The 25,950-nt window shown below is 45.1% G+C and overlaps 1 protein-coding gene across 1 annotated transcript in view; it reads right to left on the minus strand.

The window, feature by feature from the left end:
* PRKCH (protein kinase C eta) overlaps positions 1–25,950 on the minus strand; it is a 113,326-nt gene that overhangs the window by 72,527 nt on the left and 14,849 nt on the right. Inside the window, exon 2 of the mRNA XM_059850521.1 lies at positions 13,928–13,991. Within this exon, the coding sequence (XP_059706504.1) occupies positions 13,928–13,991 (64 nt within the window). The remainder of the gene's footprint in view (positions 1–13,927; positions 13,992–25,950) is intronic.

Below are 25,950 nucleotides of genomic sequence, written 5' to 3' on the forward strand. Positions count from 1 at the left end.
CCTGAGCTTCCTGGGCAGAGATCCCTCCTTTCCCCCCTACCCCAGTTTGTATTCTAGGGGATTATGTCAGGCAAATCCTTACAGTGTGGTATAACTACAGCAGGAAAACAAGAGGAAGGGCTGCAGGACCAAATGGTGTGTTGGGAACTGTTTGACACAAGTCAGGTCTCATCTGCTGGAGGTAAATCTCACTGTGGTGCTGTTGACTTCTGCTGTAACTCCAGCACAGCAAAGGTCAGCCAGGGACCTCCTCACACATGACAGTTCCTAGTGCTACCCTCCCATATGAACCATGGCATTATAATTTGGAAGAAATGAAGATATTTAAAAATAAGCAATGTAAAAGCCTTAAATCAATCATGTTAATAGGCAAAAACTTAATTAAGCCTTTTTTTATCAGTACCAGAAGCAGTATGCATGTTTTCCTCCCCTAGGAGCACTGCAAGCAAGCTTCCCTTGCACTGAATGACACACAAGCACAGAGCAAAGACCAACCACTGATTTTACTGGAGTATAAAAATCAGGATAGAAGATTAAGGGATCCCTCACCTCTTACAAGCACCCCAGAACTGAACAACAATCTCAGATCATGCTAAATGCTCATCTAGCTCATGCCCTAACAATAACTAGTAGTGGGTGTTTTAGAAAAAGAATACATAAATCAGATCAAGTAAATGAATTCACCCTCCCACACACCCTCCAGCCATCAGTACGTAGGTGTTCTCTCAATATTTACCTAACAGTGGGCTTCCTCACATCTACTGAATATAAACTGAGGCTAAACCAGTATGTTTATTTTTCTGGCTGGAAAACATGTAAGTTATGAAAAAAAAATCCCTTACTAAGGCTTTGCATCTTTTAAGCAGGAGTTTTATCACCATAATCCTGTGGATGGTCAAAACCATGACAAGCTTTGCTAATGAAAATGTTATAAACACAAACACACCACTGAATAAACTGACAGCTGACCCTGAAAAGGAAAACAGATTTAAACATCCTATTCTGTTTCCCTAAGATTAGTGCTGCAGAGTGAAAGCCTATTTTTTTTTTTTTTAATTACAAAGCTTTTCTTCAGTTCTCCTCAAAAGTTAAGTTGGATGCACAAATCAGCCAGGTGGAAAACAGCCACCTCCACAAAGATCATGTTGACCTCATGGGGTTTCTCTCCCAGCAGCAGTTGATCCTTCTGCTTTGGCCAGTCTGTGCACAATCCAGTCTCCGCACTCTGGTTCCAGCCCCAGGAGAGGCTCCTTGCAAAGCAAACATGTGGCACATCAAACACAGGCTGGGACCTGTGTTTGATCCAGCTGCTGTTTTGCTCTCTGAAACTGGATAAAGTTTTGTGTGAAGATCAGAGAAAGAGCCAGAGAGGGCTGGCAGCACTTTGCTGTCTTCCAGGACTTCACAGAAAAGCCATGTTAACAGGCAGCTCGTCTTTTAAGATGCCAACCTGTCAATATTGTCTGAAAGAAGGAACAATGATGCTCTGAAACCAAAAAAAGTTTTCCCCACTCGGGAGTATGAAACAGCACTATCAGCAGTCTTGGAAATGCAAACATGTAATCATCCCTGCATCAAATCACACAGAACTGTGCACTGGAGGCAAGACCTCTGTTTCTTGTCCAAGTGCTGAAGTAGGGCAGATCCATCTTCCTCGTTTTCTTGCCAGATCTAAGACATATATTTGTCTCAGCTCTCAGTGATTAACAGCATTTGAGGACTGAAGGATGATGTTCCAGTGTGGCAGCAGTGAGAACAGGATCAGTGAGGTTCACACAACAATACTGGTGAGCATGACAAAAAGCACATGACAGGCTTATTTCTACAATTACACAAGGATGCCAAAGCTCTGGTGGTACCAATAAGTAAGACAGAAGAGCAACTTTTGGGGGGCTCAGTTTTCTTCAGCCTCTTGGACTCGTCTGTGGCAGCACCAGGGAGAGCAGGACAGCTCTGCAGAGCTGGAGTGACCAGTGTGTGGCTGCTGGGAGCATGCTCATCCTCAGGAGGGGAGATGGCTGCAAAGCCAAGGGTACAGCCCAGCGCTGGGGCTGAGGCAGGAATTGCTGCTTTTTATCTGTTTGCATAACTTCTGTGAGAATATGAGAGAGCAGGAAGAAGGCAGCTTGAGAACCTCTAAAACAAGTATTTTTCTGCCTCTTCAAGTCTCCCAACCAGTTATGAACACCATACAGGTTATTTTGCATAGAGTTTTAATCCCAACTGCCACACAGGTTTTCAGACGTGCACAGAGCAGCTTTTCCACATTTGCTATTACATGATTTTTCTTTGAAAAGTTTTTTTTTCCCCTAAGAAAAGTTGGTTTTGGACATTTGCTTGCAGATGTTGACAGCTCTGAAGAAAGGCACGACACTATGTTTCACAAGGCTGAAAAATGTCAATGGAAAAGCCTTTCCACTCATTTCTACAGTGAGTAACCTTACCATTTCATCTCTGCAAGTTTTTGCATTCATTTGCAAAACCTCAGCATATATTTGTTTGCCAGACAGACCAGGCTTGGACAACTGATGGCAAAGAACCATCTCAGCTTGCACAGAGAGGAGACTCCAGGAGAACAGGATTTTATTTAGAAATCAGAAGAAGGGATTTGAGAGAAAAGAGAAACCTGAGCACCGAACTGAAGCCATCAGAGCCCCAAACTGGCACTGTGATCAGAATGCCACCTTGTATCTGTCCCTTACCCAGCAAGACACAGCTTCAAAAAGCAAAACAAATTAGTCTGGTTCTATCCCAGACAGGCACTTCCCTCTGGCTGTAGCTGAACATGGTCTTCCAGCAGAAGTAGAATCTAAAAGTCACCCCAGCCCCACTGTTCCCTCCTCACAATGGAGCCCCCTCCCTGCCATCTCAGACCTACCTGCATTCAACTGCTCCATAACCCACTCCTGTCACACTGACCTACACAGGAACAGGCAAAAAACCCCAACAAAACCCAAACCACTTCTCACTGCATGGCTCATTAGAGCCTTAACAAACTGATTCCTCTCCCTCCTCCCCTCACAATTACAATCATTACTATTTCCTGGGGCTTAGGCAAGCAAATTTCCATTGTAAAACCTCTTGTTGGTCCTTCCCACTTACTAAACTCAAGAGAAAAACGTTGAGATGTGATTTACTAGGGAAGGAAACCATTTTAATACATTATTCATTAAAACCAGGAAAATAAAACTAACAGAGCAACTTTGATCTTTGCCATGATTAATTCATGTGCCAGAAACCCTCTGATTTAGAGGATCTCAAACCACACTGGTGCAGAGCAGAAGTAGCAGGAACAGAGTGACAGCATTTATAAGTCAAAGTTCCCATCACTTGTGCAAAATCCTCCAGAAAAGCAGAATTGGTGGCAATGAGATCCTGAACCCCCCCTGCTCCTGCTGCCAGGGGGCTCCTGCTGTCACAGCCACCAGCGGCTCACATGCTGTGGGTGGCTCCACAGCAGGGATCAGAACTCCCTCCTGGGAGGCCCTGCCCACACAGGGGAGCACGAGATCCAAGTCAAACCTATTTTTAACCAAGTGCAGCTTAAAGCTATTTTTAAAGTGGATGCTCTGGGGACATCCCCCTTTTGGGGCAAGGGGGCAGCTTCAGAAGTTGGCTGCTTTGGTATTGAAACAAGGGTGTCTACACGTCTGACAAGCAACTAAATCTGCTGAAAACTCACATTTTAATGTCCAGGCAGTGCAATTTGCTAGAGACACAGGTTTAACATCAACCTCAAAAAAAGGAGGAGCAGGAGAATACTCTTTATGGAACACAAAGACAAAACACACAAAGCAACCAGGATAAACAAAAAGCCAGTTGAGATGGGAATATCAAGCAGCTTGTGTTCAGAGGGTCCCAAAGTTTTGCCACATCTCCATAAATAAGTAACCATTACTCAACACAGCAGCCATCCCTAGGATGAAATCTTGAGCCTTCCTCACCAAGGGCACTGCACTTTTCTCCACGAGAAAGCAAACTGCATCCCAAAGCACAACTGGAATCTAGTCAGGAGCAAAGTACCTGGGAAAGCTAATTCAACAGGACAAGTTAAACATTCCCCTTCTTCTGCCACTGGGGCCTCTGACTGCTGTCATAAGAGGCCTCAGCTTTCCCCTGGAGCTGCACTGGCCTTGGGCTCGCTGGGCAGGATGATCAACACCTGAATCACCACCCTGCTGCACCTGGATTCTCCTGGTGGACTGGTCACCCCACAGCCGAGGAGCCAAGGTGGTCCAGCAACAAACTCAGCTCTGATCCCACAGCTGACCCAGGAACTTTTGAGATTTCCATGTGGCATCTTGCCAATGAGGCCTCCAATTTCCACAGCCTTAAAAAGCAGGTTGTTTACCATGTTGCTCTCCCACGCAGGTTCCCACACACCATGGGCTGAGTAAGACACTGCCACAGCAAAGCATCTGTCAAGAAAAATAAATTCAGCCTCTTGTATTCCCAGCTTATTGGGAAGAGCTCTGCCAAGAAGCAGCACCTCTTCTCATCAACACATCCCCAATTTCCTTGGCAATGCAGCAAGGAAGTACTCAGTGCTCAGGCATGGGATGGCACAATCCATCCTGAAACTTCTGCAGATGGCAGGGACCATGAGTGCTCTGCCCCTCCCAGTGCCAGGGGATTACTGGGATTTCCCAGAGGGATTTCCCAAGGCCTTCAGGAAATGCAGTTGGCCCCAACAGCTTCCCAGCAGCTAACACAGCCAGATCTGATTCTCCCCCCTTCCTCATCTCCTCCCAAACATGATTTTCCCCTGCAATACATATTTCTCCACTTCTGAAATATGTCTCTGGGATTTCGAAAGCAGATGTCCCAAATCCAAGCAAATACAGCTTTAAAAATGCTGGCTGCCAGATGGAGGGGGTGCTGCTTGCCTCGGCTCAGGCTCACAGAGTCATAAAGGTTGGAAAAGACCTCCAAGATCATCAAGTCCAACCTTTGACCAAACATCACGTTGTCAACAAAACCACAGCTCTGAGTGCCATGTCCAGCTGTTTCTTGAACACTTCCAGGGATGGTGACTCACCATCAGACTGCTTGGGCAGTCTGGTGTCAGCAGTTCCATGACGTGACACCATCAATTTCATTCTCCTAAATAGGTGGCCCTTTCCAGCAAGTGTAAGAACAGCAGTAAATTCCTACCCTGCCTCCCAGGGGCTCTCCCATCTCAATTAACAAACAAGCAGAGGTGGGTGAGCAGGAAGAAAGTCACTTTCCCCAACAGCTTTGGGAGAGACACCTAAAACCTGTACCTCGCTTCATCTTTTTTCCCAGTCCTTCAATAGGGAAGGAATACTTCAGGAGGGAATTTGTTTAGGCTCAAATGACAGGAGATGAAAGCCAGCCCATGGTTTGATGGTCACAACAGCCCTCACATAGATTTAAGCAGTCACACAGCACCCTGCTTTCCTTCCAGCACTGCCTTCCCACACAGCCATTTTCCAGCCCTGGGACACAGGATTTCTCTGCCATGGCCTTCATGCTCAAGTTGTCATCAGCCCTTTTGGATGCAATTGGACCTTTCCCTTGAAGGGCTTGTTTTTCCCACTTTGCCTCCCATGCACAAGTGAAATACAGAACCAGAATCAATGCAAGTAAAAACAGGAGGAGGACCAGACTGAGGCCATCATTTAGTAAGGATTCCTGCTTCACTGAACTCCTAAGAACTCTGGGCAGGCTCAACAAGAAACATTTTTCTGCCTTTATCCTTGCTGACTCGCAAGTGTGATCTGCAAGTTTGTACTGTGAACATACAGGAAGGACACATTTTAGACACAAAAATTCAGCATTGCCTGACTTTTGAGAGTTTTATTTTCTAGTGATATCCTTCAAATGAAAAGGTTTCTGGCTTTAAGGCAATTTCCTACATTTTATAAACAAAGAAAGTTATTATTGGAAGCAAGTTCATCTGCTGGAACTGCAGCAGTCTCCTTGGTCCTGGCTCAGCAGCAAGGCTGTGGTTTTGAGCACACAGCTCCAGGGAGAAAGGAGAGCACTAACAGGGGAACACACTTGCCAGGAAAGGACTCTGCTTGACTGTGTGGATCAGTGCTGGTGACAGACACACATGCTCAACGAGTCTGGCAGCTAGACGGCAGAAAAGAGCTGAGATTCTGGGATTAAAAACAGTTCCAGGCTCTAGCAAGAAACTGGCTTTGGTGGTCACAGCTATGCTGCTGCTGCAGCCTTTCCCTGTCCCCTGCAGCTCCTCTATAATCCCCTCTGTCCATATTCTCCTCCTCCCACCTCCTTCAACCTTTTGGGCTTCTTTTAAGCTGCTTCTTCCTGACTACTCCTGCCCATACCCATCCATCAGCACTCCCCAGACCAGCCTCCTACTTCTTTCTCTCTCCTTATATTCCTTATTTCTGTATTTCTTCCAGACCATTATGGCTCTATTACTTCTCCAAGCAACTTTTCCCAGTGTTTCCCCCATTCACTGCCCTTGTCCCTTGTCTCAGAAGATGGGTCAAGGAGAGAGGACACCTGCCCAGCCAGACCTCCTGCCTTCCTCCCTCCTCTGCACCACTGCTGGGGCTCCCCTCCTGCCTCCCCGCAGCACCCAGGGCAGGGCTGAGCTCAGTCAGGGGGAATTCTGGCCCAAAAACCAACCACAGCCCTGCTCCAATTTCCCAGTCCAGACAGCTGGTACAGAACTGGCCTCACTCAAGGCAGCCCCAGGGAAACCCAAGAGCATCCTTTTCAGACAGACAGATTTACCCTCAATTATGAAACTGCCTCATTCCCTCATCTGCAGCCATCAGCAGTGTTGGCAGTGCCAGGAGCAGCAGCCTCTGAGGTGGCTCAGTGCAGGTGGTGTCCACAGCACCCCGAGCCATGCTGATGGCATGCAGTTTATCCCACACCAATGAGCAAATATTCCCCAAAGACAGCAGACAGGGACAGCAGAAGCTTTCATCCCTCTCTCTCTTGCCTCTGCCAAGCCTGAGGTCACCCTGGCCAAAAAACATCAGGATCTCTTTGCTCAAAGCTCTATTTTGATTTGACTTTTCATTCTGGAAAACAAACAGAATCATTGCTGCTGAAGCACTCCAGGAAACAAAAACAGCTGGCACTGAAGAGCAGGAAACTCATTATTTTCTGCTGGGCATGGTCTGGAATAACCTAAAACAGAGGTGTATAAATTGCAAGTGTGAGTATTCACCTCCTAAAGCACCACTAGAAGATGAGCTCTGCTTCCTGCAGCTCCATGCCACCTCACCTAATGCTGAAGACCCAGTTCTGCCCTTGGTTATTTGGGACATGTTGTCCCCCTGCAGTGAGGTGCAGGACTGAACTGCACAACCCCTCACCAAGCAGCAGGACTGATGCTGCTGATCCTCCTGCTGGTGTCTGTGGAGCCAGAGGGACCCTAGGGTCTCCCCAGGAGCACCAACCATGCCTAAACACCTCCCAGGTAAACTGAGGTAATTAAACACTGCAGCACAACAGCATTTGTTAACTTCAGGGGACAAGGACTTCTGCATGCTGGACAGGCTGGGCTGCCAGGCACCCAGACACAAGGAAAACCTTTGACTGGGGTGGCAGCACCTAAATCAGGAGTCTCCTCCAGCAGCCAGAATTGAGAGACTCGGATATTAAATTGGCTACAGCCTAATTTGAGAGTTGGTGGAGCTGAACTTATATATACATATATGTGTGTGTATATATATATATAGAGAGAGAGAGAGAGAGAGCAAGAGAGAGAGAGAGAGAGAGAAACATGATAGATAGATAGATAGATAGATAGATAGATAGATAGATAGATAGATAGACAAACAGACAGATGGATGAAAAAATGAACAGCATAGCTTTGTTGGCATTTTTTTTGTCTGTAGTTTCTGGCACAGATTTACAGAGTGACCCTGGTAAGGCACTGAGGCTTCTGGACAGCAATTTACCTATTCCATCAGTCAGGCACCTCACAAACTGTGATCTAGAGAAATCCAGGCACAGCCTGAGGTGTGCTACTGTCAGGGCATCCTCTTCATCCCAGTCCAGGGTATCATCCAGGTGACTTCAACCACACTAGGTCCAGAGAGGGATGGCCATAAAAAAGCATCAGGGTGCAGCAACCAGGGCTGTTCCATCATCCCTGGATCCCAGCACTCACCTCCTATAGCTTCATGTTCCTCTCCTTCCATCCCACACTCCCCATCCTGCCCCACTGCAGCACAAACACCAGCTAAAGCACAGCCCTGTCCTCCAAGGCCAAGGGAATTTCATCTCCCCTGGGAACTACCATCACCTCTTCCAGGAATCACATGAAAATAAAGCAAAGAAACCTCTGTTCCTCATTACAGCCAGGAACACTGAAATCCCACTGATTGCAAGCTTGCATATTTATCTCTAGGTTTCAGAGCCCAGACAAAACACAGCCCACTGAGGAAGTGAGGTTAACCCTGATATTGCTGTTTGTTGCAATTTTACAGTGTTGGGTATCTCTGCAGTTGGCAGATCTGGGCAAGTCACAAATTACTGACAAAAATCTCTTGGCCTTAGACACACTGCAATAGCTGTGGGGCTCACATGGATCATTTTCTGAGAAATAAAAGAAACCTTGTGGATATGTGGCAGGCTTGGGTGCTGTTCTCCTCCTGCCTCTGCATTACAGGCCCTCCATAAGCACCAAGTAAATCACTTCATTTCCCAGGGTCTGGCTCTTCCTGCTACCAGGAATAAACAGCTTTGTTTGTTTACTTCCCTGCTGAAATATTTTTTCCCTGTGAAAATTCAGAATTTAACACACTTGCCTTGTTTTGTTTCCTTTTTTGTTTTTTTAAAGAAGGCAGAGAGACATGTGAGATATCAGAGTTCCAGGGTGTAAGTTCTCCCAGGTTCTCTCGGCAATATTTACATGTGAAATGTAATGTGCACATTTTGAAAGTTTCACTTTGAAATACAAAAAAAAGAAACTCATGGAGACTTCAGGACAAGGACAGAGCTGCTCTTGCTCCCCCTGCTTGGCTGATAAACCTCTGCTGGGATGTGCAGAGTGTGACCTCCAGGAGACCAATACCTGCTCAGGACTTCAAGATCAGCCTCTGGAAACCTTTTATTTTTTAACCTGGCATTTTATTTTTTAGCTTGACTGAAATCTTTCAGCAAGGCTGGGGATCCACTGCAGTTCACCTGCCTGCCACACAGAGATGCACAGCATTTGTGGATTACATTCATGGTCCCCGCAAGAGCTCAGGGCACACTCAGGGTGTATTTTCTCCCCCATGGGACTCAACGCTGTCCTGACCTATCTCCATCTGAAAATGCAGAGTTGGACCAACATGGAGTAGATCTGGAAATCCCTTGCCTTCAGCACACAGGTGTGACAAGTGTAAAGCACCGAAAAAACTTGTAGGTAGTGGAAAAAAAATACAAGAGTGTAAAAATGCATGTCTCTTGCTGGTCTCTGCCACAGTAGACTTTGGGCTATACATTAAAGGCTTCCATGTCCTCAGACTGTGAACCAAGGACAGCAGAACTTGGTCTTATTCTGCATTGATATGTCCAGTTTGGACCAGCAGGTTTTTTAGGTGGTTTCTAATGCAAGCATTAAAACCCTGCTAGAGACAGTAAACCAAAAGAGAAGAGTGGCCCAAAACATAGGGCATGAGCACAGGGCATTTTTTTTTTTATTTCTGCTTCCTAGTTTCCAGTATTTATTCCCCTAACTATAAAAGATGGGCTGAAAGCAGTCGTTATTGCAGTTTACAGAGGATTGGTAAAACTCTTTTTCCTCCCTGTCACGCAAGAACCTGATAACAGATCTGTCAATAGAAATTTTATGGGGCTGAGGAGCTACATTATAGTGCAGAGCAAGGATCTTGTTAACATAATATTTATGTTCCACTTTATAACTTAAGTCTGCAGATCTTTAGTGGTACCTGTCAGAGAAAACACTATTTCTTTAAAAAAAACTTTGTGTTAGAAAAATGTATTCTAAGAAAAATGACAGCAAAAGGCCAAGAGTCTCTGTGTTTCAGGACAAATCATGTGAATGTGCCAGCTGCAAAACAAAGAAGCATTTCCTGGTCCAGAAACAGGTTTGGGCTTCCTGAACCTGCTTCTTAGGTTACCTGTAGGTAAGCAGGTTCGGCTTCCCCCTTAGGGGGATGGAACCAGATGATCCTAAAGGTCCCTTCCAATATGATTCTATGATTCCTTGCTGCTGCAAACCCTACCAACATGAAATATTTAGTAACAGGTGCTATATCTGCTCTACCGACTCACTTGGCTTTTCAATATTCTTGTCATTCTATTTCTTGCCCAGAACTCAAATTTGTCATTGTCTTTACTGACGCTAAAAGAAAAAAAACAACCATTACTTATTTTAGAACAATGAAATTAAAACTGAACTTCAAGCCAGAATTATCATTTTGAGTGAAAACATGAAAAAAAAAAAGGCAAATTGCAAGAGTTCAAAGCACTAAAATAGAAACACTCTGTTTTCTACAGGGCTTGCTTCATTCATTAATTCAGTCAAATACTTCATTTGTATTAATTTAATTACCTTTGCACAGAATTAAATAGGGCAAACAGAAAGAGAGGTGGCAAACTGAGGGCACCTTGCAGGTAAAGCAAGGGGGCTGGCTCTGGGACTCCAGGGTTGCAAGGGGAGAGGTTCAATCCATGCAGGCACACACCTGGGGCCTCTCAATGTCCAGCCTGACCTTGCTGCAGCCAAACAGCCTGGCCCAAGCACCATCACCAGCTCTTGGGAATCTCTTCTAACATCTCACAGGGGTCCAGAGGCACAAACCACAGCAGGGGTTCACCCACACTCCCTGCAAGGCTTTTGATTTCAAATCAATCATATTCTGCCCAAGAAGAGCTAACTCAGGGTTTGCTCTTTCCCAGCTGAAACCAGTAATCAGTGGGAAAAAGCAACAAGCCCTGGAGAGCAGGTCTGAATTCATGTCACCAGCTGAGCAACACCCTCTGGGGCACCTCAAGAGCCCTACGTGTGTAGGAGAGCAATAAAGCAGATTTCCTCCCTTTAAAGAGGGCCTGCAAGAGTTGAGATCTTGTGGATTATCTCAGAGTTCCTGGCACACACATGGATCACAGGGAGGGAGGGAAACAGGACTCTCTGGGTTTTGCTAAACCACAGCTCCTGCAGTCCCCAGGGCTGGGCAGAGCTTGGTGTGGTCCCACACACTGCACCCTGCTCCTGTTCCCAGCTCCTCAGCTGACAACATGCCTCACATCCATAGCAAAAACACACCTCAGAGAAGGCACATTCACTGTTTTTAAGAGAGCAGAAGCAAGGAGACACAGAGACAGAGAGAGAGCTAAGAAATGCTAAAGACACCCTTGCGGGGGGGAAATTATATTTATATCCAGAGCAAAAGGAATAAGAAAGTTTTCAAAAGGAATTGTATGACATGGAAAAATTTTGATGACTTGAAAAAAAAAAAAAATCCTAAAAGGGTGAAATAAAGAAAACCCAGAAGAGAGTAAATAAATTCATTTGAGAAGAGGCAGGAAATCAATCCCTAAGCAATGCCTGAAGCATGGCAGGCAGAAGTCAGTCCTCACCCTCTCTATAAAACAGCCTGGACTGAAACAGCTCCTGGGTCAGTGAGAGAGATGGCTGGGGAAGAGTGTGCTTCCCTTTACCCCAGCTGGGTGCCAGGGTCACCAGGGATGTGTCACCTTGGGCAGTTCAGGAGTTTGATTTTGTTGATCCTTGTGGGTCCCTTCCAACTCAGAGTATTCTGTGATTTCTGGGAGAGGTAATCTCCTCCCAAGGTAAGGAGATTTTCATTTTAATTTTGCACTGGTTGCTTTACACAGGAAAGGTCAGCTGAATGAGGGTAGTTAATATAATCAAATACAGCTTAGCACAACAGCAAGTATATCCAAGCAGAGAAAATAAAGAGAGGCAGGTATCATTTCTCTAGGCCTCCCTCACTTCCTATTGCTCTGTTCCTTTCTTTTTCTGAAAACCTACATGTATTTTTAACACATCAAACAGGCAGATCTCCCTGCCTCAAAACAGCAGGGTAGCAGTGATGGACAGAAGAGCCATATGGGAACCTGCAAAGAACTGAACCCTTTGCAGCTGCATGTTTGTTATAGTGACCTCAAATCCTGACAGCCCCCAAATGCCCCTGTCAGACTCAAAGGAGTCACACCCTGCTCCTCCATCCCTGCTGTAGGTGAGCAGACCCAAATTAAGGTTTTGGTCAGAGGAACTTTTAATCAAACCAAAAAAGCACCCCTCCTAAAGGTAAAGTCCAAGCACCACCAGGACTGCCTGTTTGGAGTAAGCAAAACAGGACAAAGAAAACAGGGCAGTCTCACATGGGCCTAAAACCCCAGTCTTGATTGTTTTGTCGGGGTTTTTTTGGGTTTTGCTAATTTTTCTTCTTATCCCCCTATTTCCCCCCTCTCTTTGCCCACTTTTTGGACTTTTACTTTACTGGAGGTAGACAGTGGTGCTTGAGACCCTGCGAATTTGGCTATTTCCATAACCAAAACAACTAGCTCAGCATAAGAAGTCATAGGGAGCAGGGAGGATGTGGCAGCAGCTGCCCTCCAGATCAGGGGAACAAGTGGGAAGCCACTTTTTGAGCTTTCAAGTCATGAATGATTCTCAGACTTTTTCCCAAAAAAAACCCTTAAAATTTCAAATACCATTCAGAGCCTCCACACTTCCAGCAAAAGAGACAAAAGCAGAATTAAATATAATATTATGAACAAGACCTCTGTGTATCAGAGGGAAACCCCTGATTCTTCATGAATACCTCCTTTACCCAATGACTGGGAAAAGTCAGTATCTGCAATCAGGCTTGCCCTGGATTAAGACTTTTCTTGGAAACTCTAAATGTGACCATACATGGGAACAACCAGACAAGAAAAAAACCAAGAGCCACCTTTGATGTTCCTGTTCTGTAAGTCTACACATCCTCAAGAACAGAGGAAAGAGAAGTCAATTATTTCCAACATTTCTCATTTCCCTCGGAAAGCAGTAGCTGTACAAACATCTGAGTTCTGCATTTCTTATCTCTGAGACCTTGTTAGCAACATGCTCAGCCACCAGCACAGGTCTGAAACACACTCTGGATTTATGCTCATGCCCACCATCCCTGCTCAACCCTGCTTTAAATGGCCAAGCATGGCACTCCTGCATGTGGATACAAACTGGGATGCAAGTCAGTAAAAGCCCTCCAGTTTCTTCTCTTTCCATCACTGGCTCTATCATAGGAAATTAAAGCCAATTTCTAACATCCTTTTCATCCCTGCAAGAAATTCCTCCAGGCCTCCCCAGCACACCCTGGCACTCTCCCTGTTCTCTGGTTACAAATACAGAGATTCCCTGGGTTGCTGCAGCACAGCTCACATCCACACTCATAAATGGTATCACAATAAACAACAGGGACATCAAAACCATTACACTATAAAATGTAGTTACCAAAACAAAAGTCTGCCCAGATACTTTTTTAGGGCAGCTGTCACATTAAAAACTTGCAAGCTTCCTGTGCAAAGTGAACCCAGGAAACAGAAATGGTCATGAAGTAGATGTGAACCATTATGGCACAAAAACCATCCAGATGTTTTAAACATGTTCCATTTCAAACATGCTCTGTTTTCTCCTCAGCTTGCCCTTGGAGAGGCAGCCAGGTGAAAAGCAAAAGGGACAAAAACAACCTGTCTGAAGGACAACTTTGAGGAAATAAACCAGAGAGAGCACTGCCAGCGAGCTCCCCAGGTCTGAGATCAGAGCAGAGGGCACACAGAGCTCCAGCTGCCTCCAACAGCCCCTTCCAGATTTCCCCCATCACTCAGGAAACCTCAGGCACACCACAGCACGAGGCCTCTGAAGAATCCAAGTGTCTGCACTGCTCTGGAACTGATGGCAGGGACACAGACCAGTCCAGCTCTGAATGGAAACAAGCCAGAGCAACGCCCTTACCTTCTGTGAAGTTTCCTGTAAGAGTTATCACAACAAACACTTTGCCTTCTGGCTCCAAATCCACCTGAAAAAAAGGAAAGGAAATGTTAGAAGATTGGTTTCTTTGAAGAAGAAATTTGATAATATTTGAAGGTGTATATATTCTCATGCACATCTTAATTGAAAAAAAGAAATAAAATCAAGCATCTGGTGCCCAAATTGTTCAGCATTCAGGGCTCCATAAAAAATAAGGAAATTGAGTCCTATGTTTTTCCTGGAAGTGCTGAACAAACTCAGCCTTGCTAGTGAAAAAATAATAAAAAAAAATAAATACAGTTAATAGTGTTCCAATTTGTGAGATAAATGAAGCAGGACTAACACTGAATTCTCTGAAAATATCAATGTGCAGCTGTTTCAAGAATTACATGGATATTTCCTCTCTATTATATTTTACCTCAGTGAAATTGTTTCAGTCTCTCAAAATACCACCATCGCTGAGGCAAATGCTGATTTCTTACATAAATCACCTTTTGGCCTTAAACCACAGGAAATAGAAAACTGTTGGTGCTGTTACCTAAGGACTTCTTGTCGTTTAATCTAAATTAGATAGAGATAGAGATACAGAACATAATTTTAGGGATCAGAGATTCAATCCCAGCATCAGTCAGCCTGTCCTTGAAAGAAAGCATTTATTTTTTGGTGAGTAGATTTTTCATTTTGAGATACATTTTTAATAAAGGTCTTGCTTTTGGTGGTGTTTTTTTTTCCATTTACCAGCTAAGGGTTTCTGACGTTTGAGTCAGGCTGTCACACAGAAATCTCAGTTAAAAAACAAAAACAAAGAAAGAAGTAACAAGGCAACCCTGAATTCCCACAAATTTCAAGGTTGAAATTAGCAAAGAGGAGCTTCACACCTCGTGGGTACCAATCACCTGCGCAGAACAGGAATTTTGAAAAGGAGCTCTCGGGGGGAATTAATGGATTGCTGATCCAGACCCTCCCTGCTCCTCCTGTACAACCACAGGATGATGAGCTCAGGCTGCCTCCTGTACCCTGTGAGCCCTTTGATTCCTCTCCAGTGTAAACACCCAGCACATCACTGAAATAAACCCTCAACATCAACCTGAGCTCCCCAAGCCAGGGCTATGGACCACCCCTGACCCAGGCATTTGCTCCTGGTTCCGAAAAAACGCTGCTGCCACAAACCTAACAGGCAATAATGTTAAGCTACTGAAAAAACAGAAAGGTGAACTCTAAAGAGAAGCCAAACAGCCAAGCTACAAATGGAAGCAAAGCACCTGCACAGCTGTAGGTGGGAGGAGGTGCCTGAGCTGGGCTGACTCTGCAGGGTTAAGGTACAGAATGCTGACACAGCCCAGAAAAAAACAGCCTTCTGGGGTAAGTGAAGGGGAAGCACACACAGCCATACATTTCCTTAGCCAACAATTTGTTGCAGAAGTAGAAAAATTGTTATTTAAACTGTTGAGAATTTGTTAGGATGAGAAAAAGAAATATTTTCAGGAAAAAGAATGAGCAAGCATCTCATTCACATGATTCCAGCTACGGCTGTAAGGTGCCACACACATACTCCTACCAGTAGGACACAAAACAGGGAGGCTACAACTGCTTGGGAAAATCCTACAAAAAGGCTGATTTTATGGACACTACATTCTCCACTAAAAAAAAAAAATAATTAAAGTCAGTCTCACAGAGAAATTTTAAAGCAAATATTTAGTCTTGACTCAATATTAATTTTTATGCTTGTTTGCACTGCATATTACACTGGTTTTAGGAAGTTGTGTTTGAACAGCCCTCTGTCTCCATTAATATTGAAGACATTTCCCAAATAGATTTTAACTCCAGCAATATCATGCATCATTTTTGCCTAAATTTCAGTTCCCTGGAGAGATGTGCAGCTTTGTAAAGAAATGGTCCTATCCAAAATATATAATAATATATAATAATTCAAATTGATTTATGGGATACCAAGAATTCAGGTTTTATGGAAAAAATCCTTACTTACTTAGGTTTCCAAAGTCATTCTTCAGTGTTTATCATATTCCTGCCAGTCTCCATACAGAATATGTCAGATTTCTGCTTCCACACTGACAAAGAGGATCCTTCCTCCCTTCTTCTGACACACAGTATGTCTGGTGGGATGTGGAATAAATCCTGCACTCTTCGTTCAGTCTTAAAAGCAAAGGATTGTCAGGACTCAAGCATCTGGGATGAGGCCAGGAAATCCAACAAAAGCATCACCCACCTTTGACACAGGGCACAGAGAAAATCTGGCCCAAAGTCCTGACACACCTCGTTCTCCATCTCTGCAAAGAGGATTCCTCTGCCCCTAGCACAGCACAGTCCTCTGCCTACAGCAGTCTTACAAAACAGAAACAAACTAATTCAGAAAGCAATAGCAGGAGATTTATGAGGGTTATAAAACAATCTCTCTCCCCTCCAGACTCCAAGATTAAAGACCAGTCAAATCCCCTACACCTACTAAGCAGCTGTGCTCATGTTGTACCACAGTCCAAGAGCACTCAGCCAAGAGGACTTGAGCTACACTCAATATCTTCTTACAGAACATCTAAGGGAGATCTAATTAAAAATTACAGCTGAAAGGCTCCAAAATGAGGCTGAAGCCCCAGCCTGCCAGGAGCTGCTGAAACTTTGGCACACCAATGTGGATGGATGCAGGACCAAAGGGGAATTCTTGTCCTAGACAAGGGTTTAAACCAGACAGTCTTAAGGGTTTCTCTAGTCTTAAATTGATAGCAACAGAACAACAAAAGCTAACATACCACGCAATGAAATGAAATAATAACAGACCACAGGGAAAAGTGGCTTTTGGACTTGCTGTTATCTCTTTTAAGGATGAATTTGACCAGCTAAGTAGCAGCCAACTTAGCACCTGAGATAACTCTCAGACATGTGGAACGTGCCTGAAACAGAAAATAACGCCTGACCTAAAAACCTGAAAGGAAAATGTCTGACCACAGACCTGAGCTGGCCTGAGAAACATCAGCAGCTCCACTCCACCTGCTCGACAGGACGCGCTTCCCACCATCATGGGGACACCCAGAGCCATGGTCACACTCTGGAGTGGCCCCGTGCTGGCAGCAGCTGACGCCTGTGAGCTGCTCACACTCACTGGACCCACAGTGCCGGTGCAGCCCCACGAGCTGAGCTGGGTGTGAACAGGCAGCACCCTGCTCAGGCCCTGAGGGTGACCTCAGGCAGCTCTGCAGCACAGCTCCTGGTGCTTCTGCCCCTGCTTCACACCCTCAGCACCACCTTCACATCCTCAGCACCGCTCTCACCCTTGCAGTGCAGCCACAGATGTACACGCTGTGGGAAACTCTCCTGACACAGCATGCCCGAGCTGGGCATGCAGAAATTGCCCTGAACCAGATGAAACCAGAGACCCACCGAGCAGGAGTCTGGCACCCCACTGTCCCCCCAAAAGGAGGAACTCCTGATTTCAACCCTCCTTCAATCTTTCCAGTCACCAAAGCATTTCCAGTACCAGCACCTACATTCACAGGCAGAGAGGACTTCTCACCATGTTCTGTTACTTAATAAGACCTGAGCACTTCAAAAGGGAGCAGCTGCCAAAGGACTGGCCCTCCAGCCATGGAAGGGATAACCCGACCTTGGCTGGCAGCCCAAGCCCTGACTCCATGCTGGCACAGCTCCAGGGATGCCAGTACCTCCCAGCACCAGCAAACACCCTCAGGATCCAGCCTCCCAACAGCAGCGGGGGCGGAACACAAGCACCACGCAGACGCCAAGTTTTGCTCCTCACTTCTTCTCTGTTTTTCATTTCCCAGCATTGGCATTAAAGGCAAAACCCCTACATTGTTACAGAGAAACAGGGTGTCACAGTATTAATCTCAACACAGTTAATAAAGTCCAAAGAAGACCATGAAATCAGTTTGGGCCAACAAAGCAGCTGATATTCTTTCCTAAAGAAAGCAGGATAGGCTCAGAGAAGCTCAACAGCCTGAAGGCAGCACAGGTGAGGCTCAGGGGGAGCTCCTACACCATAGCATAAGAGAAGTGATACAGGAATGTAACCATCCATATGTATTTGACACAATCATCAAAGGGTAATATGTACAAAGTTTCCTAATGCCAAAGATCTGGCATGGGATAACTTATTTTAGGGAATCACAAGCTTATGCCTGGAAGGTTTAGTATCAAAGCCAAAGGAAAGTCCTGTTGTATTGGGAGCAAAGGAGAAGTATGAAATTCTATGCCTGCCTGATACTGTGAATGCTGTGAGGTGCAGTGATCTCAGAATAAATCTAACTAAACTGGTGGCATGCAGCATCATACCACTAGCAGGCAGACCTGTAAACAATCATCACCTTACCCCCTCCCCAGCACTTTCATCCTCAGCCTGGTCACCCAGGGAAGAACCAGGAGGAAAAACACAGACTTTCTAGCTAGTTTAGAGGTAACTTGGCCAAGTTTTGGCTCACTGGGAGAGGAAAGTGTGCTTATCAGTGTAGTAAATCCTGAAGTCACCCTCAAGGAAATGAAGGCAGCACGTTTGTCCACAGCATGAGGTGTGGAAAAGATCAACTGCTGGAGCTCAGCTGTACTGTGAGCACAGCACAGGATGTTGGCCCAGAGCTAAGCACACGCTTTAACTTCTGCTGAACTTCACAGCCCAACCAGGGAAAACAAGCGCTGGAGGATTTTGGCAGGCGAGCTGGAAAGGGGCAGGTGAGGATGAGGAGTTCAGCCATGGCTTCATTACACCTCCCCTGTGAGGCACAGGCCTCTGCCAGGACACTGTGCTGGGAGTTAGGAACTCCACTCCTAACCCAAACCACTCACATGGTGCCCCATGCCTGAACTTGCTGGGATCCTGCTGCTCCACGTGACTTCAAAGGGAGCTGCCAGGGACTGGTTTCCCACAAGGAGGGGCCCCAGTGAACCATCTCACACACCTTCCCCAGAAAGGGGCTGTGCTGACATCCTTCCCAACAACAGGACAGGTGTTATTGGCTCCCCTTCTCCGCATTACAAAAAATAAATCAGTTCAGGAGCAGAGCAGATGCAGGGAGACCAAAACAGGGCTCCTTAATCACATGCCTTCACACATATAATAAAAACTGGCCATGCATGATTCATCAATGGAAGAGGTTTGGAAAACAAATTCAGAAGGAGGGTAATCTCTCAGGCAACATATCAACACCCAGCTGAAGCATCCACTGAACTTGAAGAGCAGGTATAGTGAGTTGGCCTCCGAGAGAGCCCGGCATGCCCCGGGAAAGGATGGGAAGAGGCAGATCCAAAGGGTGCCTGCCTGCAAGTTGCTCACTCTCCAAAATCCAGATGAGGTAGATAAGGTGGGCCTCCAGAATGAAAAGGCATCTTCAACACTGCATCTGGCAAGAGCCTTAAATCTCACAAGCACAAGTTTACAAGGTTTTTTTTTTCCTCCCCCTCCCATACCCTAACAGATAATCCAGTCTGGGAAGTCTGATCTGAAGCACATCAGAATCAGTGGGAATCTTTTTATTGTGTTTGGATCAAACATAAGAGATGACTGTGTTTACCCTGGAGCCTAGAACATCCCTTCTGCCATTGCTGCCCTGTCCTTCCTTCCCCACAGGCACAATCCATAACCATCCTAGAAGTACAGCCTTTTTCTGAGGCATGTCAATGCTGACATGGCTTCAAAAACAGAACAGGTCAGGCACTTGCAGTGAGCAAAGCAAATATAAAAGCTACCTAGGGACTTCATTAGCTTAATTAAACAAGTAGCTATATCTTTTGACTTCCTACATAATTTTTAATTTTAATTAACAACTGCATATGTAATCAGTCGTTTGTAGAGGCAATTCCCAAGGCTCAGTCGAAAGAGCTGAAAATTTGGGTTAGGCTAAAGCTGGTTTTTCACATGCCTCTAGTTATTTCTTGTCATCTTTCTTGTTTAAGCTCTTACCAGATCATGCTTATGGAATGTCAGATCTTTCTGTGTTTTAATAAGGTAGCACCTCCTTGGACAGGTCAAATGGCAATTTTCTCAGCCAAATGCACGGTGTCTGGATTAATCAGTCTCTCTTATACTTTTTGAGGCTGACAGACACCTGTCTGTCAAGTCAGACACCTTTGAAAATCCTCAGGGCTGTCTAGTACAAAGGGGATTTTGCATTTCCAGGCCAACACAGTAAAGTGTTTTTCCTACAAATGCACAGCATGCACTTTGTAAGACTCCAATTAGGGTGCCTAAAAATAAAAGAAAAAAAAGCAAATACACACAACAGGGTACCAAGTACCTTCTTACTGCTGCAAAGTGCTCAGGGCAGCAATTCCCACCACAGGTGCTGGGGCAGACCTGGACAGCACTGGGAAAAGCTGCCAATCCCACCTGCAGCTAGCAGGTCCATGTACCCTGAGTTTTAAAGCCCTCAGAGCTCACCTGAACAAAGTTTAATACTCTGCAGCTAAACTCACACATGGGTGGAAAGTCAGTCTCTCTCAAAACTCCTATAACCAGTTATTCCAGCTATTACTGTAATATTGTCATTCTAATTTTTTGTTTCAGGACAGCTGCTTAAAATATTACTTTTGTTTTCGTTCAAGCTGCCTAATTACAAGCTGTGCACCAGCCATGAACAAGTATGCATAACTAATGACTCTTAGCCAATCCTGGACTCTTTAATCAATTTTAGTCTGGTTTCATCCAAGAGATCACCCACCTCTACAGGAGATTTGCTGTGGTGGGAGCAAGACTTATTTATCCTGAGAAAATTACTGCCAAGAAAACCTGCTTGAAGAGCTACAAATATAATAGAGATAAAAAAGGAGGTTTCAAATCTTAAAAAACAAAAACAACTTTTGAAAGCAGGAGCTAGAGCCTGCTCCTATGGTGTTACAGCAATTTATATTGCTTTTGAGAAATACCTCTAAAGCAATGAATGATTTACAAGTAATGGTTCCAGGAAGATGCTCTTTAGCACATTTGAAAAAAAAAAAGTAATGTTATAAAGTTAAAAAGAGAGAAACACAGACACTACTGGTTCAGGGACTATTATGTTTTTGTTCTCCTTATATTTTTAAAGAAAAACAACAACTCTCCAGAGGGATTTTTTACCTTTTTCCCCAAGTTATGTGCCAGGGGGAAAGGATCCAATTGCCTGTTTATAAATCCCATGGTACTGAAGTTTCTTCAAGACAAGGCACTGATCCCAACAGTTCCATCACTGGGTAAGAACACACTCCTTTAGAAATTTAAGTGAAATTCAAAACAAAATGGGGGGGATGTGGGAGAATCTAAGAATGTTGTGCACACACGGGAGTCTGCAACAGGGGGGAGCTTTCATCCACAGCCTCCTACAAGTGTGGGGCTAGAAATGGCTAGGCTGGTCAATGGGCTGAGAAGAAAATGTGAAGGATGACCAGACCCTACCAGTGAGGGTCCCTTTCCTGAGGGCACAGAACATGCCAAGCGTGGGATGACTCTGTGAACTGCCATGAACAGCAAAGCTGCTGGAACCCCCCAGTGACAGTGCATGGTGGCCAGGGGAGATGCCAGGCAGAGAGAAAAGGCTGCTCTGAGCCTCCCTGAGCAGAGAGAAGGGGCAGGAACCCCCCAGCTCCCTCCCACAGCCCGTGCGAAACCAGAATCGCGTGGGCAGGACGGATGCTGCCTTTCCCTACCACAAGCACATACAAGCAGAGCTTTAGCTCTGCTGAGCACAATTAAACCTTAATTATTCACCATGCATCTTTGTAACACCGTGCCAAACACCATCATGTCCAGTCCATCACTGTATTTTCCTTCCAACTCCTCTTGTCCTCCTCCTACAGCTAGTTTTTTTTTAAAGGGGTGGGAAGGAAAATCACAGATTAATTTCCCAAAGGCAAATGCTGACATCAATGCAGGACCACTAAATTAAAGGATGGCAAATGCAGGGCTTCATTTTCAGCTGTCTGAACACTTGATTACAGCAAATACACCCATGCTCACATTCAGTAGCTGCTATCAGGCTATCAGCTTTGCATATGCAAGGCGTGGAAATCTGCCTGCGGACACCTATGTGTGCAACTGCAGGTAAAAAAGGCTGACAGTGGGACAGGGTGTCTGCTCTTGAGGGGACTTCAAAGCATTGACCAATAACCAAACAACAAAAAAATCTTCTATTTACATTCAATTAACAGTGACAACATATCAATAAACCTCAACCAGTTATTACCAGCAAAACAAAAATCTTTCAACAGCTGTAGAGCTGGAGTTGCAAAGGACAATCCTGACAGCTCACGTTTGAGGTCTATCACTAAGCACACAATACAGGAATTGCCCTTCTCTATCTCTAAGATCTGGAGATTATCAACAAGTGTATTTTCTGTCTCCTACATGAACCAAACATAACTTGGCAGAAAACACAGGAAATTGTGCCACTTTTTCTGTTTACAGTTATAAAGAAATAAATTCATTGACCGGTGCCAAGTAGGCAAGTTGGTGGCACTCCCCACATGGAAACATTCCAAGGGCCACCACAATGAGATGCTGAGCAGAGCTTCCTCAAAGCAAAGCAATGACATAGATGTGCTTAGAACTGAGGCAATGCCCCCCCAGGAAGGAAAGAGCAATGAAAAAGCAAGACCAGGTAGCCCAGTGCACACCAGAGACCTGGGTTTGGCCCAGAGAGGAACAGAACAGCCACCAGGCAGAGAAGCAACAACAGTTCTCTCAGTCTTGAGAAGTCTTCCAGGGCACAGCATTCACCTTCAGCTTTAATTAACCTCCCTAACAAATCGAGGCAGACTTTATGAATCATTTATGACTTTACATTAAGCAGCACAGTCTGCACATGATCTGAGGTTCTGTGTCTCGTTGGTTGCCCAGGGACCATCACTGCACAGCTACAGCAGGACAGCACTTAGGGGTAACTTAGGGGCAATCCACTGGGTTGTACAGCATCAGGCAGAGTCCCCAGTACCCTGCTCATGGATCCAACCCAAGGAGCAGGGACCCCTAAACCAGCTGCATCACTATGTGAAGACCCCCTCTGCAGCTGACTCCCCAGAACTTTGCTCACTCACCTACTTGTGTTGTTCTCCACTATCCAGTGCTGGGAAATATTTTCTCGTTATTCATAGGCTTTATTGCATAATCCTAAACTTCTGAGAAATTATTCTCATTTGAGTCTCCATTAGGTGTGTCTCTATTTTTAAAATATCTTCCTACTACATGTAATTCATTTGGTGTACTGCTGCTTTTCCATTTTTGTCCAATAGCTCTTTCTTCTTTCTAAAACCAGGCCACAGCAGATGAGATCATGAACCATTAAAATCCATTAGTCCTCAAGATAATCCATCAAATTTCTCAACACCTCAGGTAGAAAGGGGAAAGGTCACAACTTTCTCCTACTCCAGCCATTTCAGTCAGATACTGAAGAGCCAAATACCATCCTTTTAACAACAGTTAAAAGTTAAGTCCTGGTGCTGCAGCAAAAGGCAGTCTGATGGAAAAGTTCAGTTTTTAATGATGCTTGATCACTAATAATGAGCACTGTAAAACTAAAAAAGAAGGATTCTGGAGTGAGATGTGCTCAGCATCTCAACGCCAAGAAGATGGGGTTCCACAACACAGAGGTACAGACACAAACCAACAGCTCTGCACAGGGCCTGATTTACAGCCACCTTCCTTCTTCTTCCCTCCCTTCAACACTAAGTGTTAAAAAGACCTTTATTGATCTTCACTGCACCGAGGACAGCTGGAACCCTAAAAAGTGGATGGCAGAAGTTTCAGGAAGGCCCACAGTGCTGGCAGTCACCCAAGGCTGCCATGCTGGTGTCACATTCCTATGGTGCTGGACACCAATGTGACAGAGGGAAGGAGCTGCACAGGAGATCGTGCACTCCAAACACATCATCCACATCAAACCTTTCCCACACATCTCCACCTTTCCATCCAAAGACAGCAAAGCCCCTCTGGGTGCTGAGCTCATCTTACACCATGAGTTTCACAGAAAAGGAAAGCAATGTATGGGGATGGCAGGAGCAGAGGTAGAAACAGAGATTCGAGTCTTCAAAAAACAGACCTAGCTCACTGCACAGGTAAAAAGTGCAAGGGAAACTCAGCAAAACCCACAAAAGCAACGTGTACCTGAACTCCACAGAAGTGCAGACATCAAGAAGAGTCAATTGCTCCAAAGCACCAGAACTCTAAGTCTTTTCAATGACTTTAAAGCCTTGAGCTAAGTGATTGAGGGACACACACCACCCCTGCCAGCATCACAATGAAATAATTTATGTGCAGGATAAAATTATCAGCAATATTTCTGGCAAATCCTAAGATTTCAAATGGCATGTCTCAGGGGCATGCCAGTCTTTAGAAGTACAGTTCCCAACACAGCTCACATTCCCATTTACAGTGCTAATCCCATTACTCATCCTTAGTGAGGATACAAAAAGGAGAGATTAAATCCAGCAACTTTCAACCTTGGCATGGGCTGTAACACCATGGGAAAACTTAAGCACCTCAGCTCTGATAATTCTTCCCAGATCTGGAATTGATCACAGTGACTTCCTTCTTCTTCCTCTCACTTCCTCACCTGGCAGTTTCTTACCACTGAAATTAAGGACTAACATTTATACCCAGCCAGGATTAATCCACCACATCCCCTCTCCATGTTGCAAGATGATCTGACCAACAATTTGAGACAGAAGGATGAAAAGCAATCTATCAAATATGAGCGGCATGTCACAAAAGAGAACCTGCTTGGGACACAGGGAAAGATGAAAAGAAAGGTTTAAAAGTACTTTAGCCCACATACTCCCTCTCCCATTCCCTGCCAGCCACTTGTGGGATTGCCCCATGTCCCTGGTACACACATCCCAGAACATCATGTAAAAGCACCAGCAGTTTCAGGCTGCACAGCCAATTAGATACTTCCAAAGGTACAAAAAAAAAAAAAAAAAAAAAAAAAAAAAAAAAAAAAAAAAGGAGTGCCAAGGCATGCACTCCCCCAGCATTCCTGAAGGTATGATGCTTGCTCGTGCTGTCCAGATGTTACTGCTCATGTCTCTACTCCAATCCCATGAGGTCCAGTGCTGGGAGCCACAATCAAGTCTTCAGGCAGCAAAAAGAATGTAGGTTGCAGCTGACAACACCCAGAAAGGACACATCACTGCCAACACTTGCTTTGCCAAGTTAAATCACATCCTATTTGTACAGTGGGTTTTGTTTATGTGTTTGCTTTTCTGTTTGGGCTTTTTTTTTTTTTTTTGGTGGGGATGATGGAAGAGTACAATCAAAATATTTCTGTGAAACAGCAGTTAGAAAAAAGGGTGCAGAGGTGAGGTTTTTCATGAGGAAGGAGAGTGGGTTGGATATCAGTACCAAAAATAATATGGAAAAAAAAATTGTCCTGAAATCCTGAGGCCAAGCGTTACAATAAGAGACAGACTGTCCAAGACCAAGCAATTTTTAGTCCTATCAAGTCTGTGATTACAGTTTTCCTCATCTACCTCATGAGAGAGATGATCTCACTATCCACTTGTGACCATAAAGTCAGAGCTGTGACTCCAGCAATGAGGCTGAGCCAGGAAGGAGCTGCACAGCACTGGCCTCCAGCCCTCGCCAGCCACCGGACGGTGACGAGGTGCCATGTCACTGGGATGTGCTGCTCAGCTGACCCAGCTGCCACCTGCCTCCCTCTGAAGGACAGGAGGCTCTCCAGGGTTTTGGGAACAACTGGAAGCTGACAGACAGCTTGCTGGGACCTACCAGCAGCACACTGTCACATATTTCCCCTTTTTAGTATTTATTTTTCCCTTTTCAAAGTGTGGTTTCAAGATGAGGAACCAATGTGACCAAGATTTACCTTGGATTAAATAAACCAGAGGGTTGAGACACCCAGAAAGGGTATGTAGAGGAAAAGGTCAGAACATGGTTGGAGTGGTTTTGCTGACAGGTCAGTCGAGAACATAACTTGGGTGCTGACCACATTTCCCATTCAACACTCAGCATCACCCACAAACCTGCAGATAAACCTTCTGCTCTCCAAACAAAGCTTTTG

The sequence above is a fragment of the Haemorhous mexicanus genome, chromosome 6, assembly GCF_027477595.1.
Source record: "Haemorhous mexicanus isolate bHaeMex1 chromosome 6, bHaeMex1.pri, whole genome shotgun sequence".
Classification (NCBI taxonomy): Eukaryota; Metazoa; Chordata; class Aves; order Passeriformes; family Fringillidae; genus Haemorhous; species Haemorhous mexicanus.